General features: G+C 46.9%; 3 protein-coding genes across 5 annotated transcripts in view; 2 read left to right on the forward strand and 1 right to left on the reverse strand.

Moving 5' to 3' along the window:
* The first annotated feature begins 2,127 nt into the window (after positions 1-2,127).
* LOC309365215 (lymphocyte antigen 6 complex locus protein G6c-like) lies at positions 2,128-8,611 on the forward strand. 2 transcript variants are annotated; one of them, XM_081903441.1, is made up of 3 exons: positions 2,128-2,786; positions 5,450-5,597; positions 8,075-8,611. In XM_081903441.1, the coding sequence occupies exons 1-3, from the start codon at positions 2,733-2,735 to the stop codon at positions 8,317-8,319; spliced, it is 447 nt and encodes a 148-aa protein (XP_081759567.1). In that variant the 5' UTR covers positions 2,128-2,732; the 3' UTR covers positions 8,320-8,611. The 2 variants fall into 2 exon arrangements, with proteins under 2 accessions (XP_081759567.1, XP_081759568.1); XM_081903442.1 differs by having other exon boundaries at positions 2,139-2,786; positions 5,478-5,597.
* A 2,858-nt stretch (positions 8,612-11,469) lies between these two features.
* Positions 11,470-15,733, reverse strand: LOC309364791 (uncharacterized protein). Its single transcript, XM_081902700.1, has 2 exons — positions 15,594-15,733; positions 11,470-13,228 (listed from the first exon to the last, which is right to left on the reverse strand). Exon 2 carries the CDS (start codon positions 13,149-13,151, stop codon positions 11,646-11,648), a length of 1,506 nt encoding a protein of 501 aa, XP_081758826.1. The 5' UTR covers positions 13,152-13,228; positions 15,594-15,733; the 3' UTR covers positions 11,470-11,645.
* A 4,876-nt stretch (positions 15,734-20,609) lies between these two features.
* The window catches only part of LOC309364708 (zinc finger protein RFP-like), a 110,154-nt gene continuing 109,923 nt past the window's right edge, over positions 20,610-20,840 (forward strand). For both annotated transcript variants that reach the window (XR_014165869.1, XM_081902500.1), the window contains exon 1: positions 20,610-20,735. Coding sequence is in view for 1 of the 2 variants with exons in the window: in XM_081902500.1 (XP_081758626.1) it covers positions 20,625-20,735 (111 nt within the window). In the remaining variant the exon portion in view is untranslated. The remainder of the gene's footprint in view (positions 20,736-20,840) is intronic.

A 20,840-nucleotide genomic window follows, 5' to 3' on the forward strand; every position in this document is an offset into this window, starting at 1 on the left:
AAATAATAAATTATTATTATTATTATTATTATTATTATTATTATTATTATTATTATTACTGCTGCCTCGCTACTCCACTCAACAGCTGTCGGGCGGGAAGCTGCATTAAGCAGGCTTCGATGTGCTGTTTCCTGCCCTTTTCTGGCAATCAGAGACAAAAGAGGTATAGTATAAAAGAAAAAGGTACGTATTTCTGATGCCTCTTAAAATCACCCCAGTTCCCTTATGCACAAGGGGGGGGCACTCCCACATAAGTGGGGAGCTGCCTGTATACTATTATTATTTATTAAATTTGTTAGTCACTTTATCTTGCCCAAGGCAACTTACAAATCTCTGAATACCAGTGGCTTGGAATTGCAGGCGTGGAGAGAGTTGCTGTTCTCATGCCCCGATTGTGAGCTTCCTACCTGGTAGGCCACTGTGGCACTTACAATTTTTATTTTTATTTTTAAATTATTTGGTTTTTCAGATTAAAATTTAATAGTCACATATCCAACATACAACATAAAAACAAGATTCCAAGGAATCTCTTGGACTTCCCTCCTCACCTTTGTGGGTCCTACTGTTAATCATTTCCATCTGCATCTTTTATAATAATCCAAATCTTTTACCTCTCCATTTTGCCCAAATTTCACCATTAAACTACAAGCTATATTCCAATCCTACTAACAATTTTAACTGTTTACAATGGTCTTTCAGATGAGTTATAAATCTTCCCCATTCCTTATTAAAGCTTTGGTCTTCCTGATTTCTGATTCTTCCGGTCATTTTAGCCATTTTGGCATAATCCATCAACTTGTTTGCCATTCTTCTCTGGTAGGGACTTTATCTTCTTTCCAACTCTGGACCAATAACATCCGTGCAGCCGTGGTTGCAAACATAAATAGTCTTTTCTGCTCCCTTGGGATTTCAGCACCTGTTGTTGTTATTGTTTTGTCGTGTCCGACTCTTCATGACCCCCCGGGACCAGAGCACGCCAGGCACTCCTGTCTTCCTCTGCCTCTCGCAGTTTGGTCAAACTCATGCTGGTAGCTTCGAGAACACTGTCCAACCATCTCCTCCTCTGTCGTCCCCTTCTCCTTGTGCCCTCCATCTTTCCCAACATCAGGGTCTTTTCCAGGGAGTCTTCTCTTCTCATGAGGTGGTCCAAAGTATTGGAGCCTCAGCTTCAGGAGCTGTCCTTCCAGTGAGCACTCAGGGCTGATTTCCTTAAGGATGCATAGGTTTGATCTTCTTGCAGTCCATGGGACTCTCAAGAGTCTCCTCCAGCACCATAATTCAAAAGCATCAATTCTTTGGCGATCAGCCTTTATGGCCCAGTTCTCACTTCCATACATCACTACCGGGAAAAGCATAGCTTTAACTATACGGACCTTTGTTGGCAAGGTGATGTGTCTGCTTTTTAAGATGCTGTCTAGGTATGTCATTACTTTTTCCCCAAGAAGCAGACATCTTTTAATTTCGTGACTGCTGTCACCATCTGCAGTGATCATGGAGCCCAAGAAAGTAAAATCTCTCACTGCCTCCATTTCTTCCCCTTCTATTTGCCAGGAGGTGAGGTGATGGGACCAGTGGCACCTAGGATTCCTAAAAGGAAGGCTTGGGGGCTGGTTGTGTTTTTGTATTTGTTTTTAGAAAAGGGTATTTTAAACATTTTTTCAACTCATTATATATAATTTCCCAAAATTCTTTTACTACCTTATGTTTCCACCACATGTGATAAAACATGGGTAGGCAAACTAAGGCCCGGGGGCTGAATCTGGCCCAATTGCCTTCTCAGTTCGGCCCGCGGACGGTCCAGGAATCAGTGTGTTTTTACCTGAGTAGAATGTGTCCTTTTATTTAAAATGCATCTCTGGGTTATTTGTGGGACCTGACTGGTGTTTTTACATGAGTAGAATGTGTGCTTTTATTTAAAATGCATCTCTGGGTTATTTGTGGGGCATAGTAATTTGTTCATTTTTTCTTCATGTGGTGGGCCAGATTATATTTTGATCTGAGGGACGGTGGACTAGCCCCCTGCTGAAAAAGTTTGCTGACCCCGTGATAAAAGGTGCCTTCTTTTCGCTTACATTTCCACCAGAGCCAGTGTGGTGTAGTGGTTAAGGGCAGTGGACTCATAATCTGGTGAACCGGGTTCACGTCTCCGCTCCTCCATATGCAGCTGCTGGGTGACCTTGGTCTATTTACACGTCTCTGAAGTCTCTCAGCCCCACTCACCCCACAGAGTGTTTGTTGTGGGGGAGGAGGGAACAGGAGAATGTGAGCCGCTTTGAGACTCCTTTGGGTAGTGATAAAGCGGGATATCAAATCCAAACTCATCTTCTTCACCTTTATGATTTTCTTATTGACTGCTGGCTCGGCTTGGCCTGCAGTTGCTGACAGGCTTTTCATGGCTTGCTGGATCCTCCCACTGACTCGCTGCGCTACCCTTGGACCAGCATCATGGCGCGCCCTTAATAGGACAAGGGTGGCTTGTGGGTTTTCTTCCTTGCCCACATCTGTAAACAGTCGTCAGGTGCTGATAACCGCTGAGCAAACCCAGGCGTGTGCTGGCTGCAGAGGGGAGCCTTGATCAGCAGTAAGCGTCTGTCTGCACAGGTGTGCAGGCTTTGCTCCCTTCTCCTCCTCCTCCTCCCTACCTGCTTACCTGTTGGTGGTGTCCTCTCAATCCACACCCAACCATCTCCTTAAATTACCTTTGGATTTGACTGCAAGGGAATCAGAAATGGATGGAAAGCCACTGGTTTGCTGCTGCTTCTTCATGTTCATCTTTTGGGCAACTGGTGAGTCGTTCTCTCACCCCTTACACAGAAAGGCTCATCATCAGGAGGGAGGGAAATAGGTCTTGCAGGTGGGGAGTGACAGCACCCATAGCTAATGTTTTTAGAAGGTGTCAGGCTTCAGGGAATCTGATCCCCACCCCCCTTGTGGCAGGCTGCCAGTAGTGGAAAAAACAAGGATCTCTTAAAGGGACCCCTGACCATTAGGTCCAGTCATGGCCGACTCTGGGGTTGCAGCACTCATCTCACTTTACTGGCCAAGGGAGTCGGCGTGCAGCTTCCGGGTCATGTGGCCAGCATGACTAAGCCGCTTCTGGCAAATCAGAGCAGCACACGGAAACGCCGTTTACCTTCCCGCCGGAGTGGTACCTATTTATCTACTTTCGAACTGCTAGGGTGGCAGGAGCAGGGACCGAGCAATGGGAGCTCACCCCGTTGCGGGGATTCGAACTGCCGACTTTTTGATCAGCAATCCCCTAGGCTCTGTGGTTTAGACCACAGCGCCACCCACGTCCCTCAAGGATCTCTTACCGAGGTATTTTATTCAATATTCACAGAGAGAGATGTAGAACATCATCTCTGGAATAATGGTGTTGCTCCAAGTAATCTCCTCCCTTCCTTTTACCCTCAGTCAGAATCTCCACCCCTTACCATACGGTGGCTGTGTAAGGTCTTTTGTCTATTCATTTTCTGTTCTGTCACTTTCACTGTCCTCCAGGTCGTAGGGTAAGAGGGGTCTGGAATGCTTTCTAAAGATAATGTGTCAGTCAGTTGCCCCAGCCCTGCTGCCTTCCCCTCCTGTTCTTCCATTATCTGTCTCAGAGTCATTACGGTGAAGGTCCTGTGTGAGTGCCTGGAGGCGGTTGGAGGATGGATGGCAGCTAATGGATTGAGGTTGAATCCTGACAAGACAGAAGTACTGTTTTGGGGGGACAGGGGGCGGGCGGGTGTGGGGGATCCTCTGGTCCTGAATGGGGTAATTGTGCCCCTGAAGTACCAGGTGAGCAGCCTGGGAGTCATTCTGAACTCACAGCTGTCCATGGAGGCACAGGTCAATTCTATGTCCAGGGCAGCTGTTTACCAGCTCCATCTGGTATGCAGGCCAAGACCCTACCTGCCCATGGACTGTCTTGCAAGAGTGGTGCATGCTCTAGTTATCTCCCTCTTGGACTACTGCAATGCGCTCTACGTGGGGCTGCCTTTGAAGGTGACCCGGAAACTACAACTAATCAGGAATGCAGCAGCTAGACTGGTGACTGGTGGCGGCCGCCGAGACCACATAACACCGGTCTTGAAAGACCTACATTGGCTCCCAGTACATTTCCGAGCACAATTCAAAGTATTGGAGTTGCGGTCCAATATACCTGAAGGAGCGTCTCCACCCCCATCGTTCTGCCGGGACACTGAGGTCCAGCGCTGAGGGCCTTCTGGCGGTTCCCTCACTGCGAGAAGCAAAGCTACGGGGAAGCAGGCAGAGGGCCTTTTCGGTAGTGGCGCCCGCCCTGTGGAACACCCTCCCATCAGATGTCAAAGAGATAAACAACTACCTGACATTCAGAAGACATCTGGAGGCAGCCCTGTTCAGGGAAGTTTTCAATGTGTGGCATTTTAATGTATTTTTAATCTTTGTTGGAAACCCAGCCAGATGGGTGGGGTACAAATAAATTATTATTATTATTATTATTATTATTATTATTATTATTATTATTATTCTGTCCTCCTCTTCTCGGGAAGATTCAAGTGGGGGCGGGCAGCCTCCCCATTTCCTCTGCAGTCCAGGCCCTGACTGAAGGCCATAGGGAAGCATGATTGGCTTAATTTTTTAGGTGACATTCGGGGGGATGGGATTGTGGAATTCATTAAAGCCCCTGCCTCCATTCCCACATAGTGCTATCCAGAAAATCTTTGGGGCAGAGGTCCATAGCGTTTCTCAGCAGGATTCCTGCCTCGCAGGCGAATTGGACTAGATGCCCCTTGGCTTTCCTCCCAACTCTACAATTCTATCATTCTGTTTTCTAAAACAGGATGAACAGGAGCTCACAAACACACACCCAAATGTAGCAGGGATGGCTCACCACATTCTGAAGCAAATGAAGTTATACCCATTGTTATGTACTGAAGTTCTCACCCTGGGCCAGCAGGGGGATACTGTAGTTAGTTTTCACTCAGGTCTCCATATGTAAATAAGGGATTGAAAGTGACGTTCAGTGATTGGATAGTTACATAAAATGGTTACTGTTGCGTTGTAGTGGAGCTCTATATAAGCAGGCTGGCTGAACCCTTCAGTTCAGTTGTGTTCTGGCATGTGAATAAACAAGAGCTGTTTGAAGAATCGCTGTGTCGTCTGATATGTTCACCCACAACTTAACACCCATGAACATCTAAAGGCAGCAGAACCTCTTAAAGCCCAGCGTCTCAAATTACCTAACTGCCCCAGTTGCTGCATGTGGAGTTTGTAGCCAGAGTCAAAACTGACCCTTTGGCCTGATATCTCAAGAACTTTTTCTTGGTGTTAGAATCAGCTGCACTGGCCAGAACACCCCCCTCCCTTTTTGTAATTTTGCAGAATCTACCTTGAATCTACCTTGAGCCCCCAGGTTTAGACTGGGCCACTTCTGAACTGGTGCAAATTGCTGTTTGCACTCTTCTGCCTTTGTTTAATACAGCCTGCATCTCTGTTTCTCCTGTCGGCAGCCAGGGCCCTGAAATGCCATGCCTGTGAGGTTGCGAACCCGTACAACGGGTGCATCTGGGGTGAACATGAGTGCACGGCGAAAACAAACGGGACCTGCGAAACGCGGCTCGCAATGTTTGGTGAGTGTCAAGAGAGGAACGTCGTGAGCATAGGAAACTGCCTTTGGTCAGTCCAGCTCAGCACAGTGGTACCTCGGAAGTCAAACGGAATCCGTTCCAAAAATCCGTTCGACTTCCAAAACACTCAGAAATCAAGGTGTGGCTTCTGATTGGCTGCAGGAACGTTGGACGTTCAGGTTCCAAAGAACGTTCGCAAACCGGAACACTCACTTGGTTTGATGTAACAAAAAAAATTTCCTTCCAGTAGCACCTTAAAGACCAACTAAGTTAGTTCTTGGTATGAGCTTTCGTGTGCATGCACACTTCTTCAGATACACACAACTGTGCATGCACATGAAAGCTCATACCAAGAACTAACTTAGTTGGTCTTTAAGGTGCTACTGGAAGGAAAGTTTTTTTGTTTTGACTATGGCAGACCAACACGGCTACCTATCTGTAATTGGTTTGATGTAGGTTGCTTATTTTTAAAGTTTTGTTTTATTATCACATTTTTGTATTGCATTAGGTGTACATTTTTTGTTTCTTCAGCTTGTAAACCGCCTTGAGTCTTGTAAGACAGAAAGACGGTATACAAATTAAAAATGATGATGATGATGATATGAAAGGAACCTTACTCTTGGGAATCAGCAAGGAAAGCAGAAGGGTCTTCTGCAGGGGGGAGAAAACCTGGATAAAACTGGAGAACAGGCTTCTGCACAGCAGGAAACAGTAGTGTATTCTTTTTGTACAACCAGACCACCCGGTTTAGGGACTGCTTATACAACAGCAGCCCTGTTTAGGGAAGCTTTTTGTTATGTACTGAAGTTCTCACCCTGGGCCAGCAGGGGGATACTGTAGATAGTTATGCAAATGAAGGATCGAAAGTGACGTTCAGTGATTGGATAGTTTTAGAAAGTTGTTACAGTTACGTTGTACTGGAGCTCTATATAAGCAGGCTGACTGAGCCCTTCAGTTCAGTTCTGTCCTGGCCTGTGAATAAACAAGAGCTGTTTGAAGAATCGCTGTGTCGTCTGATATGTTCACCCACAACTTAACACTTTTAATGTTTGATGTATTACAGTATTTTAATATTTTTTTGGAAGCCGCCCAGAGTGGCTGGGGAAGTCCAGCCAGATGGGAGAGGTATAAATAATATATTATTATTATTATTATTATTATTATTATTATTATTATTATTACCCTGGGCACAGAGTCTGGAGCAGCCATCTACTTTTAGATGACCACAAATCCATTTCTCTCACACTTCATCTTCCAAAGCAAAAGATATTGGTCAATTTAGATAAATGATAGATGGCAGATAGATAATTTATAGCAGGGTTTCCCAAACTGGGGTCTCCAGCTGTCTTTGGACTACAATTCCTATCATCCCTGATCACCGGTCCTGCTAGCTAGGGATGATGGGAGTTGTAGTCCCAAAAAAACAGCTGGAGACCCAAATTTGGGAAACCTTGATTTATAGGACATGATAAAGGTTGATAGATCCACAGATAATAGAAAAATGGTTGATAGACTATGGTAGACAGACAGATAACAGATAGTGACAGAAATTGGACAGTTAGCTATGATAGATTATAGACTGATAGGCAAATGGACAAACAGATCAACTGACTATGAAAGATAGGTGGAGCTAGATTGCTAGATAGATCAACAGGAGAGAGTTGAGTACAGTGGTACCTCGGGTTAAGAACTTAATTCGTTCTGGAGGTCTGTTCCTAACCTGAAACTGTTCTTAACCTGAAGCACCACTTTAGCTAATGGGGCCTCCCACTGCCGCTGCGCTGCCGGAGCACGCTTTCTCTTCTCATCCTGAAGCAAAGTTCTTAACCCGAGGTAATATTTCTGGGTTAGCGGAGTTTGTAACCTGAAGCATCTGTAACCTGAAGCGTCTGTAACACGAGGTACCACTGTACTGCAGTATTCCTGGGTCAGGTGGTCTTGATAGCCTAGGACCCTCGTACCTACGGGACCGCCTCTCCCGGTATGCCCCACGGAGAGCCTCAAGGTCCATAAATAGCAACACCCTAGTGGCCCTGGGCCCTAAGGAAGTTAGATTGGCTTCAACCAGAGCCAGGGCCTTTTCAACTCTGGCTCCGGCCTGGTGGAATGCTCTGCCTCCTGAGACCGGGGCCCTGCGGGATCTGATTTCTTTCCGCAGGGCCTGTAAGACAGAGTTGTTCCACCTGGCCTTTGGCTTGGAGCCAATTTGATTCCCTCCCTCCCTCTTTTTTCTTTTCCTTCTCCTCCTGCGATGAGGCTACATTTTAATATTTTAATGTTCCATTATTTTAATGTTGTATTTTATTTTTGTTTTTAAGTTGTAATCATTCATCTTGTTTTTATTATTGCTTGTAAGCCGCTCTGAGTCCGGCCTTGGCTGGGGAGGGCGGGGTATAAATAAAAAATTATTATTATTTATTATTATTTGCTGCTAGTCCCACCCCAGTGTAACCCTGTCCCCCTCTTTCTTTCATGTCCAGGCCCCTTCTACTTCCTCGCCTGGCTGGGCTGCAGCCACCAGTCTCCCAGCTGTAATGCATCGGGCCTGAGGGACTCCTTCTTCGGATTCACCTATAACGCCACTTGCTGCGACAGCGACGACCTCTGCAACAAAATGCCGCAGCTGGAGCTGCGGTGGCCGTGGAGCGGGACCAGCCGCCAGGTGCTTCCAAACACCGCGGGGATACTTGCTGGAACTGTGCTGCACTGGGTGCACCTGAACTGACAAAGACATGCGCAGATCCTCTGCCACAAATAGACTCTGCAACAACATGCCATGCTCCAATGGATCAAAGCGAAGGATCTCTTAAGAATATCGAACTCAAGGCACCTTGAACAACGATGGGCCAGACCCACTTAACATATAATATTTTCGCGAGCCATTTCCCCGAACAGAATGCAGTCCGAGTCATTGCCACTAATTTTTGCTTCTTCTTTTTTAACGCTACCTTTCCCCCAATCTATGCATTCTTGCCCGCATTGGTTCGGTTGGAGAAAAGCATTACAAAATCTGGAGAAGAGACTGAAGCCTTATTTACCTAGGGATCCATCAGCCACGCCATCCCCGGACCTTGGAGGGAACAAAAGTACCAGGAAAGCAAAATCTTCTTTGGAGAAAAAGTTTATTGAAATCTGTGCACAGAGACAATCTGTGCGCAGAGACAGTCAGCAGGATAGTTCCTGTAAATAACTGGCTGTAAAAGCAATGTACTTCAGCAGACTTCTCTTATACTCTTCTGAACATTCTCCCCCTCCCATACCTTCCCCAGACTTCCCCATTCTTCCCCAATCAGCTGGCAAATGTTCAACTTATTCCCTTATATGGCACATCTATTTTGCTTGCTAAACATACGTGTCTTTCTGCTGGCTAAGCACTCCCCCTCCCCTTCTGCTTGTACGTGTCTCTTTGCTAAAGCAGGAAATGCAAGGCAGGAAATGGGCTCTCTACCTGCCAGACGGACCTAGCCAACAGCCACTGACCACAAATGCAGAAGTAAGCTTGACGAAAAACTCACTATGTGCCGATAATATTGTGACCAACTCTTCTTAAGTATAGAGCTTAGGTGCAGATTTCTTAGGTACAAGGTACAGAGAATATTGAGAGAAACCCTTCTCATCCCCTGCATGTATGCCTTGTATTTCTAAAACATTTCTAAAACAGGTAGCACAAAACAGGAAACAGCTCCCAGTCTGCAGAGCTGAAAACAGGAAGCAGCTTCTGGCCTACAGAGCTGATGCATTTGCGGTTTCCGCTAGCTGCCTAACCACAACTGCAGCTTTTTAGCTTCTTTGCCTTATAATATTCTATTTAACCCTTCCTTCTCCCTTCAAGACAATTCCGAAGGATAGGTGCCATTTCGGTTTGTGCATGAATTTGGGAACTGCTGTGAACGCCTCCACTGGAGGCTCGGGTTGTATACGTGTGTAAATAAACCATATAACATAAAGACACCTCGGTCTCCACTGTGCCTCATTTCCAAAAGAAAACATGAACCCTGAGTGGGCGCTTGGAACCCCTGGAATCTCGCACCTCTCAGAGATTGGGCGGTGCATAACGGTATGTCATGTTCCCCTCTCCCTCCTGGTAGCTCACGAATAAGAATTAATGAGCATCTGGTAGATTTATAGTCTCTTTATTACAGTGTCATGTTGCGAACACAGATCGACCTCCCTCTGCCAGGATCGGAGTACCCCACACTGACTCCTCTCTTCCACTTCCTCAGGAAGCAGCTCATCAACAGGATGTCCCGCCTCCGCTGCATCTCTTTTATTCTCATACCTCTGAAATGGGGGGGGGGTCCCCCACTCTCTATTGATGTATCACCCAGTTGCTCCCTCCCTTCTAGCTGCCCAGCAACAATCTCAAAGCTGGACAGCTCTGTGTCTTCCTGTCTCTCTGCTTCGGGAAGCGACTGGTAGTGAGGGGGGGGTGAATAGTCCCACTTCTCTTCTGCCAGAAGCTGATCTCCCTCCCCTCCCCAATCCTCATCTCCAGAGTATTCTCGGACGCAGTGTTATAAAGCAAAGTGAATTGAAATTCACCGGCATTATCCTCCCAATTCCCCCCCTCCCGTAACATTGATATCTTAGCCTACATACGCTTCAGGTTACATACGCTTCAGGTTACACACTTCGCGAACCCAGAAAGAGTGCTTCAGGTTAAGAACTTTGCTTCAGGATGAGAACAGAAATCGGGTGGGGGCGGCAGGAGGCCCCATTCGCTAAAGTGGTGCTTCAGGTTAAGAACAGTTTCAGGTTAAGAACAGACCTCCGGAACGAATTAAGTACTTAACCCGAGGTACCACTGTACTATTTTTACTAGCCTGCTGGCTCACACATAATTTCTGGGCTTCATGAAAAGAGAGACACACAGAGAGAGAGAGAGAGAGAGAGAACCCAAATAAAACATATTCCATTTGATCTCTTGGGCCCCATTCTCTGTCATCCTATAGCAGCAGCACTTAGAGTGTCGGACTTAAGACAAGAAGACCTGTGTTCAGTTCCTTACTACAAAACGTACTGGAGGACTTTAGGCCACGCACTCCTTCCTAGCTTCACCCATATTGTAGGACTGTTTTGAGAATACATGGGGGGCATATGTCATCTTCGGGCAGAGTGTAGGGTAAGAGATCTTCCCCAGGGAGGCTCTCCTGGTGCCAGGACAGAGGTGCCCATTCTGATTTCATTTCCGGGGCAGTTATATGACAATGAGCATTCCTCTTGCTTGGCTCGTGGGGTGTTTATACATCTCTCCATTTAATCTTTGCTCATAATGCGTTTTCCGGTCACTTTCCTCCTAACCACAAGAAAATCTGCTTCTTTTAAAAAGTGGGCTCTTTGCACGAGGGTGGCAGAACCCTTTAATCGCTTTAATGGCATCAACCTAATAAAGTTCCAATATGCACTCAAATCCCTCCTGCAAAATACAGAGCAGTTCACAAACACTCGACCTGGCCAGAAGGTGGCAGCAATGAGCTGCTTTTACTGAAGGATAAGGAAGTGTCAAGTGTGTTTCCTTGGGGTCCATAGCAAAGGTCAAGCTAGATGGGAAGCAATCAGGTTTCTCCATGCTATTTTTTCCTTTGGTTAAAAAGAAAAGTTTGTGTGTGTGTGTGAAGGGTTGGGGCTTTCGTGCAGGGAAGTAGCGTTTACCCTTTCCTCCATGCCCCACCTCTCACTTGCCTCTGCAACCCAACCATATCCACCGACAAGAGAATTTTTTATCTGTACGTTCCCTCCCCTCCAAGGCTAACAGGGTGATAAATGGCTGAGGACATTGTGTGGCATGGAGGTGAGCTGAACCACACCAGTACCACAATCTGGAAGCAAATTCCACGCCCCCCCCCAACCCCCATAGCTAGATATAAGTGGCATCTCAGGTCCATAGATCATTTATTTTTGGTATCACTCTTGCACAATTCATTTGGTGGACCAGCCCCCGGCTTCCTGATCCAGAAACAACATCCTGCTTCTGGAAAAGCATCCATCTCAGTCCCAGTCCAAGAACTGACCTTGGATGGATCCATCATGTTCACCAGTCCTCCAGATGAGTCACCTTTCTGGACCATCGTCTGCCTGTCTGCTGTCTGAAGACTCCTCTAGAACACCAGGTGGCTCTTCTTCATCATCATCTTCATCTTCTTCTTCACTTGATCCATTGGCTGTTGGCTCCATTTCTTTCCCAGCCTCCTCCCTGTGTCCGTGGATCAACACTTCCTCTGTTGCTGTTCCACTGGGTAAGCTCTGCCACCCAGCAAGTTCTCCTACTTTTCCATCCCTCTCATCAGACCGTCTCCTTTTCCCACTGGTCGATAATGCTTTTGACTTAAGGGAACATTCCCTTCCTGGAGCCCTGGAGCTTTTGGACAGCCCCGTATCTGCCCTTTTCTCACGGGTAAAAGTCCTCCCTGCAAACGATGACGTTGTTTCTTCCTCCCATTTCCAAGTACTAGAGGCAAATTCTTCTAGGGCGATCACATTGGGCGGCCCTCCTCTCTTAGATCTCTTCCCATTGGACAGCACTTTGAAAGTTCTCCTTGCCTGATTGGATGGGCCCTCCTCTGCCCCTCTCCTCCCTTCCAGTTTCCTCATCCAAACTGATGGTCCTTCTTTCCCTTGTTTCGCAGAGGTCGGGCCTGTTACCCTGCCGGATGACCCGGAATCCGCCAGCGCCAGAACCACTTCTCTTCGGCAATGTTGATCTCCGACAACATTGAAAACAGAGATCCAGCTGTCTCCATGCCCGGACACCATCTTGAAGTTCTTTCCATCGCAGTCAATGAAGATGGTGGCATTGGCCCGATGTCGTGGAGTCAAAGCATTAAACTCCTGCAAGGCTCGCTTGAGGCAGGCCCGAAGGTCCACCGTACATCCTTTCAGGCCTTCCGTCTCCTTCCACACTTTAAGCAAGTTCTCAGAGGTGAGGGGCACCGCGCGGCTGTTCAACCTGTCTACGTAGATGTCCATGCAAGTAACTCGAACCCGGTACCGAGGTTGTCTATCGGAGAAAAGGATGTTGATGCGGGACTTCCCCTTCCCAGAAATGAAATCCAAGCAGGAACCTTCACATTCAATGGTCAACTCGGCATTGCTCTTCACTGAAGATGGCTCCTTCTCAATCTCTGTTATGGCGAGATCAAGGCAGGCACGCAAGTCCTTTGTGACATCGCCCCATTTAAGGAGCTCCTGCCTCACCTTCTCCAAATTCTCAGAGGTCAGTGGAGCTGGGCAGAGAGACAGCCGATCCAGATACACCTCCAGGCTGGAGACCTCAATGTTATAGCGGGTTTTCTTCTTTGACCAAGAGATGACTATCTTGTTCTCACCTCCACCGGAGACAAACTCCATCCTTTTCCTCCCTCTCACCTGGACGGTCAAGGTGGCATTGTCCTGGAGGCAGCGAGGCTCACGGGGGAACTCTAGCAGGGCGTGGTCTAAGCAAGCTGTCAGCATGGTGTCAGATCCCCGGTTGGCTATCTCCAAGCTCTCCTTCGCTGAGAGTAAGTTGCTGACACTCAGTGGTGCTGGAGGGATGGGCTTGGGGATGCAGGCACCCATACGAAGAAAAGCCAGGTTCTACGGATGCAACGCCAAACATGTCTTCTCGTGCAGTGGCATCAATGGTCCTCCGAGACCTGGGGAAGAAAGCAGGCATCTCAGAATGGAAGCCGTCACTGTACGGAAGTGGCAACCGGTTCCCATTTGATTATGGAGATCATGTGCCTGGATCCTCCAGCCAATGTGTTGCCCTCCAGATGTTGAGGGCCACAACTCACATCAGCCCCAGCCAACATGGCCAGCCGTCAGGAAATATGGTGGCGCTGTGGGTTAAACCACAGAGCCTAGGACTTGCTGATCAGAAGATCAGCAGTTCGAATCCCCACGAGGGGGTGAGCTCCCGTTGCTCGGTCCCTGCCCCTGCCAACCTAGCAATTTGAAAGCACCTCAAAGTGCAAGTAGATAAATAGGTACTGCTCCGGCGGGAAGGTAAATAGCATTTCCGTGCGCTGCTCTGGTTTCGCTAGAAGTGGCTTAGTCATGCTGGCCACATGACCCAGAGGCTGTACGCCAGCTCCCTCAGCCAATAAAGCGAGATGAGCGCCGCAACCTCAGAGTCAGTCATGACTGGAACTAATGGTCAGGGGTCCCTTTATGGCAAGGTTGGGGAAGAGGCCTTGCATGAGTAAACACTTCGGAAGGCCGAGAAGTTTCCCAAGAGAGTGCAAAGGTCAGTGTTGTGCAACTGTCTGGAAAATCCCTTTACATCTCCCCAGGGCAGACCTCCTCTCCGCAGGCCACAGCCCTTACCACCCCTGCTGGCTGCCTCCTTGGGTGCCTTTGCCTGGCTTGAATGTGCCCTTGAACTGTGATCCTGCCTCTTGCGAGCCCAGATGGAGAGAGGAGTGTTTATGAGGTGCAACTCTGGCCCTGCCCACTTTTGCCTCTGTCCCCCACCCACCATGGACAAGAGAATGTGGCCTCCTGTCTCCCCAACCCTTTAAGGCTTGATCAGTGATTGCATGAGGGTGAGGTCAGACAAAGAAGATGGTCAGACCGGCTGCTGAATGAAAAGCACTACCAGTATTATTATTTTTGCCACAAGACACAGAAACGCAAGAGAAAGAAAGCCAATCTGCAAAGGGATGCATTCCAGGATGTTTTCGTACACAACTGGTGATGGAGGTGCTGGCTTGTCCCATGCCTAGAAAACATGGGTCTGAGCTTAACTTAACCCACACTTTCTAAGCATGGGTCTGAGTGGTTTCCTTCTTCCCCAGAGGAAATCTGCTATTTAGTGCTAAATCAGAGCAGGTGTGGGCTTTGGTAATCTTTCACAATACGGTGCCAAAATTTCAAATGCACCTTCTCAGTTATGGATCTTCTCAGTTTCTCATCCCTTCAGCTCAGCTCCCTGTGTGGTGGAACCACCCACACTGCCCTAAATCTGGTGCTGTTCAGAGCAAATGCAAATCCAGAGAAAAGGTGAACGTCCGTTTGCGCCAACTGAGTGCTAAAGAGTGGTTTGATATTCAGAACGTAGCAGGTGAAGCTCGCCCTTGCATAGTGATGACTCTTAGAACCTGTGAATGAATGTAACATTTACCTCTATGCAGTCGTAAAGGACCCCTGGACGGTTAAGTCCAGTCAAAGGCGATTATGGGGTGCAGCGCTTATCTCTGCTTTCAGGCCGAGGGAGCTGACAGAAAGCTTTCTGGGTCATGTGGCCAGCATGACTAAACCACTTCTGGCACAACGGAACACCGTGACGGAAACCAGAGCGCACGGAAATGCTGTTTACTTTCTCACCGGAGCGGTACCTATTTATCTACTTGCACTGGCATGCTTTCGAACTGCTAGGTTGGCAGGAGCAGGGACCGAGGAACAGGACCTCACCCTGTCACGCAGATTCGAACCGCTGACCTTCCAACTGGCAAGCACAAGAGGCTCAGTGGTTTAGACCACAGCACCAACTGCATCCCTCTATGCAGTACATGGGCTTGTAAAAAAGCGCAACAGCATGTTGTCTCCATTTTCTTATTCAGAGTAGATCCATCAGAGTTAATGGACATGACTCAGTCAAGTCCATTAATTTATTTGCATCTACTCTGAACAGGACTTACTTGAATAAAGTCCTATGCTGAAGGTTGCACCCTCTCTCCTCCGTGTCTCAACCTAGAGGTCCTCTGACCTGTCCATAAAGTGGTTTAGAACCTCGGTGTAGGCCACGCAAGTATGCAATGGAAGAGCAAGCAGCTGGACTTTATCAAGCCAAATGTGTGTATGAAAAGATGCTAATGAAAGGATGCTTGAGGGTTAATTATTTCTGTCCAGTTGTATTAGTTGTGAACCCTTAGGAACAAGGACTGAAAGGGGAAAGGAGGACAACAAGGGGCTCTTGGGCCAGAACTGAAGCCACAGGCACAGCTGAGGGTAGCTCAGGGCTGAACGTGAGATTGTGGGGAGAACGCCGCAGTCGGTAACTCGTGGAAATGAACTTACTTTTGTGTCTGGGTTCCTACTAGCATCCATGGGAGTTGGGAAGAGGACAGGAGAGAATGTGGCTAGATTCTCATTGGTCTTTGCAGCTGTGATGTCACAGACCCATCCTTCGGAGTTCCGTTCCATCCATGTGTTCTGTAGAAGGAAGCACCAGTCGCTAGCAGGCGGGTCCAGAATTAGAAAGGCAAAGCTGCGAAACAGAAATGATACAAGCAAGCAAACGTCCAGCTTCTGCAGCAAACTGCCAAATTTTAACAGGTCGTCCCATTATAATAATTATACAGGAGGCAATGAGGCTATGTGGTGGACTTGTAAAAGGGCAAAAGGGTATTGTGAAACAATTTATAATGAATTGGAAAAAAATGTTTAAAAGTACTTTTCCAAAAAACAAACAAACCAGAGTCCTTTTTGTTGGGGATAATTCAGATGGAATTTCCCAGGTGTCAAAAAAGGCTATTTATGTATGCCACTAATGCAGGCTGTGTTTTGTTAGCCCAAAAATGGGAAATGAGTGAGGTCCCAGCTAAAGAAGAATGGCAACTTAAGCTGATGGAATATGCGCAGCTTGCAGACTTAACATATAGAATAAGAGAAATAGAGGAACATACTTTTAAAGAAGATTGGCAAATGTTTATTTGAATACAGTGGTACCTTGGGTGACATACGCTTCAGGTTACACTCCGCTAACCCAGAAATCTGTGGGTCCCCAAATGTTGTTGAACTACAACTCCCATCACCCCTGGCTAGCAAAGCCAGAGCTCAGGGATTATGCGAGTTGTAGTCCAACAACATCTGGGGACCCACAGGTTGAGAACCACTGTTTTAGCAAATGTTTTGTGCCACTGGGGAAGTGGTAATTCTGTATAGATTTGTTTTGGATGTTTGGACGTGGGTGGGGCTGTGGGTTAAACCACAGAGCCTAGGACTTGCCAATCAGAAGGTCGGCGGTTCGAATCCCCATGACGGGGTGAGCTCCCGTTGCTCGGTCCCCGCTCCTGCCAATCTAGCAGTTCAAAAGCACGTCAAAGTGCAAGTAGATAAATAGCTACCACTCCAGCGGGAAGGTAAACGGCATTTCCGTGCTCTTCTCTGGTTTGCCAGAAGCGGCTTAGTCATGCTGGCCACATGACCCGGAAGCTGGACGCCGGCTCCCTCGGCCAATAAAGCGAGATGAGCGCCGCAACCCCAGAGTCCAAGCAACGTATAGCCAAGCAACAACCACGTATATGAACCAACCATGCGTTGTCACCATATTCTCAAATAACATTAATTGTTGTTCCTATGCTATGGGAATTGAGAGAATCACCTCAGGGACCCATTCCTGGATAGTGAATGTTGGGAATGATAACTTCTGGGCTGTGGGGGTTGTCAAGGAATCTTTAAGGGAGCACAATATTGTCAATTTGAATGATGGAATTGGGATCTGGGCTAATGGGAGGATTTCTACTAGTTCATATTATGCTTCCACTCCTCCTGGTATATCTCTGGGATCATCATCCTTGAAGATCACGCAGCCCCTTACGTTCAACCCAAAAGGGATTTGGCCAAAGAAGATCCGTGTGCTTGTGAACTATGAAGCAGGATTAGTAACCTTCCATGATCCTGACTCAAATAATGTTCTCTTTACCTTCAATGCTTCGTTCTCTGAGGAGGAAATCTGCTCCTTTCTCTGGGTGGGGAAATGAGATGAGGTTGCCGTTTGGTGCAAATTTGACAGCTCAGTGGGAGGTGCCAAGTCCTTTAAAACCAGGGATGGGTGGGGAAGGAACTGAATCCTCACCCCACCCCCCATACTGTCCTCCCTCAAACATCTGGGGAAAATTTTTTTTGGGGGGGAGTATGTGTGGTGTGGAAAGGACTCAGCAAATTATGTCCTCCCCCCCCCCGCCACAACTTCTTTAGAAGGAATTAGTAACAGTCTGACTCTGTCATGCAGTGTCATTGCTGTCAAGTCTGAATGGGCCCTGCAGGCTTTCTCCTCCAAATAGTGCTCTGTTGTGGGAAACAAAACACATGAAAACTGCCATTCAGACACAGCTTCAGGGGGAAGTAGTAGCTGAAGAGGGGGGGCTTTTCAACAAGGAAGTGGCATGAGGCCCTGATCCAGATTGACTGCTTTTTCCAGATCACAACCACATAGCTGTATTTTATTCAGAACAGAAACATACAAAATAGAAGCACAGTTAAAGAGGAATAGTCTGCAAATACATGATACACAAATAGAGACTTGATATGGGGGCATTTAAATGCTCTCATGTTATCTCCGGAGTTGGATGGTTTTATGTGCTTCAAGTAGTTCTTCTGTTTCTTTTTATGATTGTTTAATTGTCGTCACCCACTCTGGGACCTGATGTCGAAAGGTGTGTAGGAAACCTTGTAAAATAAATAAAAGCAATTCTGCTTACTGCATTTGTGTGCGCCATTAATCGCTTAATATACAAGCTGCTCAGAGGATTTGCAGAACCACTATTAAGTATCTTGTTTGAACCAGCAGAGGACAAGGTGCTCAAATATGCTTTTATATTATAACTCTTAAACAGCTCCAGTTACAGATAGGTAGCCGTGTTGGTCTGCCATAGTCAAAACAATAAAATTCCTTCCAGTAGCACCTTAAAGACCAACTAAGTTAGTTCTTGGTATGAGCTTTCGTGTGCATGCACACTGTGTATCTGAAGAAGTGTGCATGCACACGAAAGCTCATACCAAGAACTAACTTAGTTGGTCTTTAAGGTGCTACTGGAAGGAATTTTTTTGTCTTAAACAGCTGTTGCTTTATTTGAGTCCTTAATAACTGAAATAAACAAGGGCTCCATTAGTCCAGGAAGTGGGGAGTTGTGCTCTGAACCAGCAGGACTCTTCTGAAAGTAAGTGCTTTTAGGTAAAATAAAAATCAAAACAATTCCTCTATGTTTGAAATGACCGGCTTCAGATTTAACATTTCCCAACATGATGCACATTGATGCGAGAAACAGGTGGGGAGCCTTTTGCAGCCCAAATGCTGCAATGTGTCTGGAGTTTGAAAAATATTGGCTTCACCCCATAGGTGAACTTTGATGGATGGTTGGGACAATCACATACCGTATTTTTCGCACCATAGGACGCACTTTTTCCCCTCCAAAAACGAAGGGGAAATGTGTGTGCGTCCTATGGTGCGAATGCAGGCTTTCGCTGAAGCCTGGAGAGTGAGAGGGGTCGGTGCGCACCGACCCCTCACGCTCTCCAGGCTTCGCACACCTCTCCGCAAGCAGCGGGAGCCCAGCGCTGGGCTCCCGCTGCTTGCGGAGACTTGCCTGCATGCTGAAGCCTGCGCGTGCTGAGCTCAGCGCGCCCAGGCTTCGTGGACCTCTCCGCAAGCAGCGGGAGCGCTCCCTCGGCTTGCGGAGACTTGCCTGTTTGGGGGCTGGGGTCGGGAGAAGCTCGAGCTTCCCCCGCCCCAGCCCCGCGCCTGGGGGAAAAATAATTTTTTCCCCTTTATTTCCCCCCCCAAAAAATTGGGTGCGCCCTATGGTCCGGTGCGCCCTATGGTGCGAAAAATACGGTAATATCACTATGAAATTACCTAACTGACAGATGAGTTCCCTACCCATGCCTTATGGGGAACATTTAAAATAACTTGTGCTGCAGATAGATAGGACCAGTGGCAAAAGTGAGCAGAGTTCCTGCTATGTTCTCCATCCACACAAGCAAGGGAGATTATCCCTGTCCAAGGATGGATTTTAGTCAGAAGTACACGCAAGGGACCAGTGAGGCCTGTATCCTGATGGCCATTTTGAGGGGCCTTCATCATTTGGCTCCTGCAGCTGAGGTTTTCCAACTCTAGTGGGAGCTTGAGCTCTTTTTATTATTGCATGAAAACATTTATTTCAGTAAGCCAACATAGACACGTCTTTAATTGTGTACACTTGCTTTTAAATTCTTGCAGATTTTACCTTTGTTTTTATTGACAATCATTTATACTATTTTTGTTCCACAGCTTAGTTTTTTTTAAAAAAACAAAACCCTGAACTGGTTTCCAAACATTTCCAAATAAACAAAAGCATTAACAACACAACAATATTTCAATAACATTTAATAAAAACAAGATCACCACAGCCAACCACAAACAAACAACCACACCCTGGGCCAACCCCAACCTCTCTCACCACCAAAGGAACACAAGTGAACAACACAAGCAACGCTGACACCAAACTCTACATACATTAAGCATAATAGAAACACCGCTACCCCACCCCACCCCCATCCATTTCCCCTCCCTCCACCCCCTTTCTTTTTCTTCTTTTTTTTCTTCTCCCCCTAATGCCTCAACAAATGAAATGGATTTGTAAAAATGTTACATGGGGGGGGGGGGAATACGAGACATTACACTTACACTGTAAAACAAGAAAACCCTTAATAAAATATTTTTTTAAAAAAACATTTAATAAAAACAAAAGTAAACTATACATCAAATAAAACTGAGATGTGTACAGAACAGAAAGGAGCCAGAATCTAGCAAAACCTGGGTAAACATTTAAGTTTTTACGAGATGTTTGGAAATCTCTACTGTCTCTATCTCGTGAATTATTTGAGAGAGAGCATTCCAGAGGGTGGGTGCTGCACTCACAACTGAAATGACCACCCATGGGTGCTGGAGTGACCCCAGCAGGGCCTCATCAGCTTGAGCTCTTACTACTGAAATTTGTTTCTCATTTAACCCAATTTCAAGGGACCGGTTCAAATTTCATCCGAGGAACAACTGGTATTTTTATCATACAAAACATAGCTGCTTATTCACATCCTCCTGGTCTGACAACAGGGCAAGCGAAGGGATTCTGGCTGACCCTTCTCATGGTTCATGCACTTTGTAAACAGCGGCAAAGGAACCGTATGTAAACTCAAACAGGGCAGGCTTCCATCACATTCTGGTCTTGTTTGTTTTGGAGGGAATTTCCCGCGCACTGAAATTTAAGTTCCATTCCATTTCCTTTCCTTTAACACCTGCGCGAAAGCTAAATACAGATCACCACAGTAACATGCAAAACGAGAAGAGTCATGTTCCTATGCCACATCCTCCAGCAGTTCATACCTGCTTCAGCTATGCTGGAGATCAGCAGTCCTCTTGAATCAGGCCAGAGATTCATCAAAGATACCCTCAACAGGCTGGTAATAATTTAGGGGCATTCTTAGTGAGATGAATTGGATTATTGTGGGAAAGTTTCTGGGTCAAAAACTCTAGTTTAAAAGTCTGTGCTCTCAGATCCAGAGAGT

This window comes from Podarcis melisellensis, assembly GCF_964234715.1.
Source record: "Podarcis melisellensis genome assembly, chromosome: 2".
Classification (NCBI taxonomy): Eukaryota; Metazoa; Chordata; class Lepidosauria; order Squamata; family Lacertidae; genus Podarcis; species Podarcis melisellensis.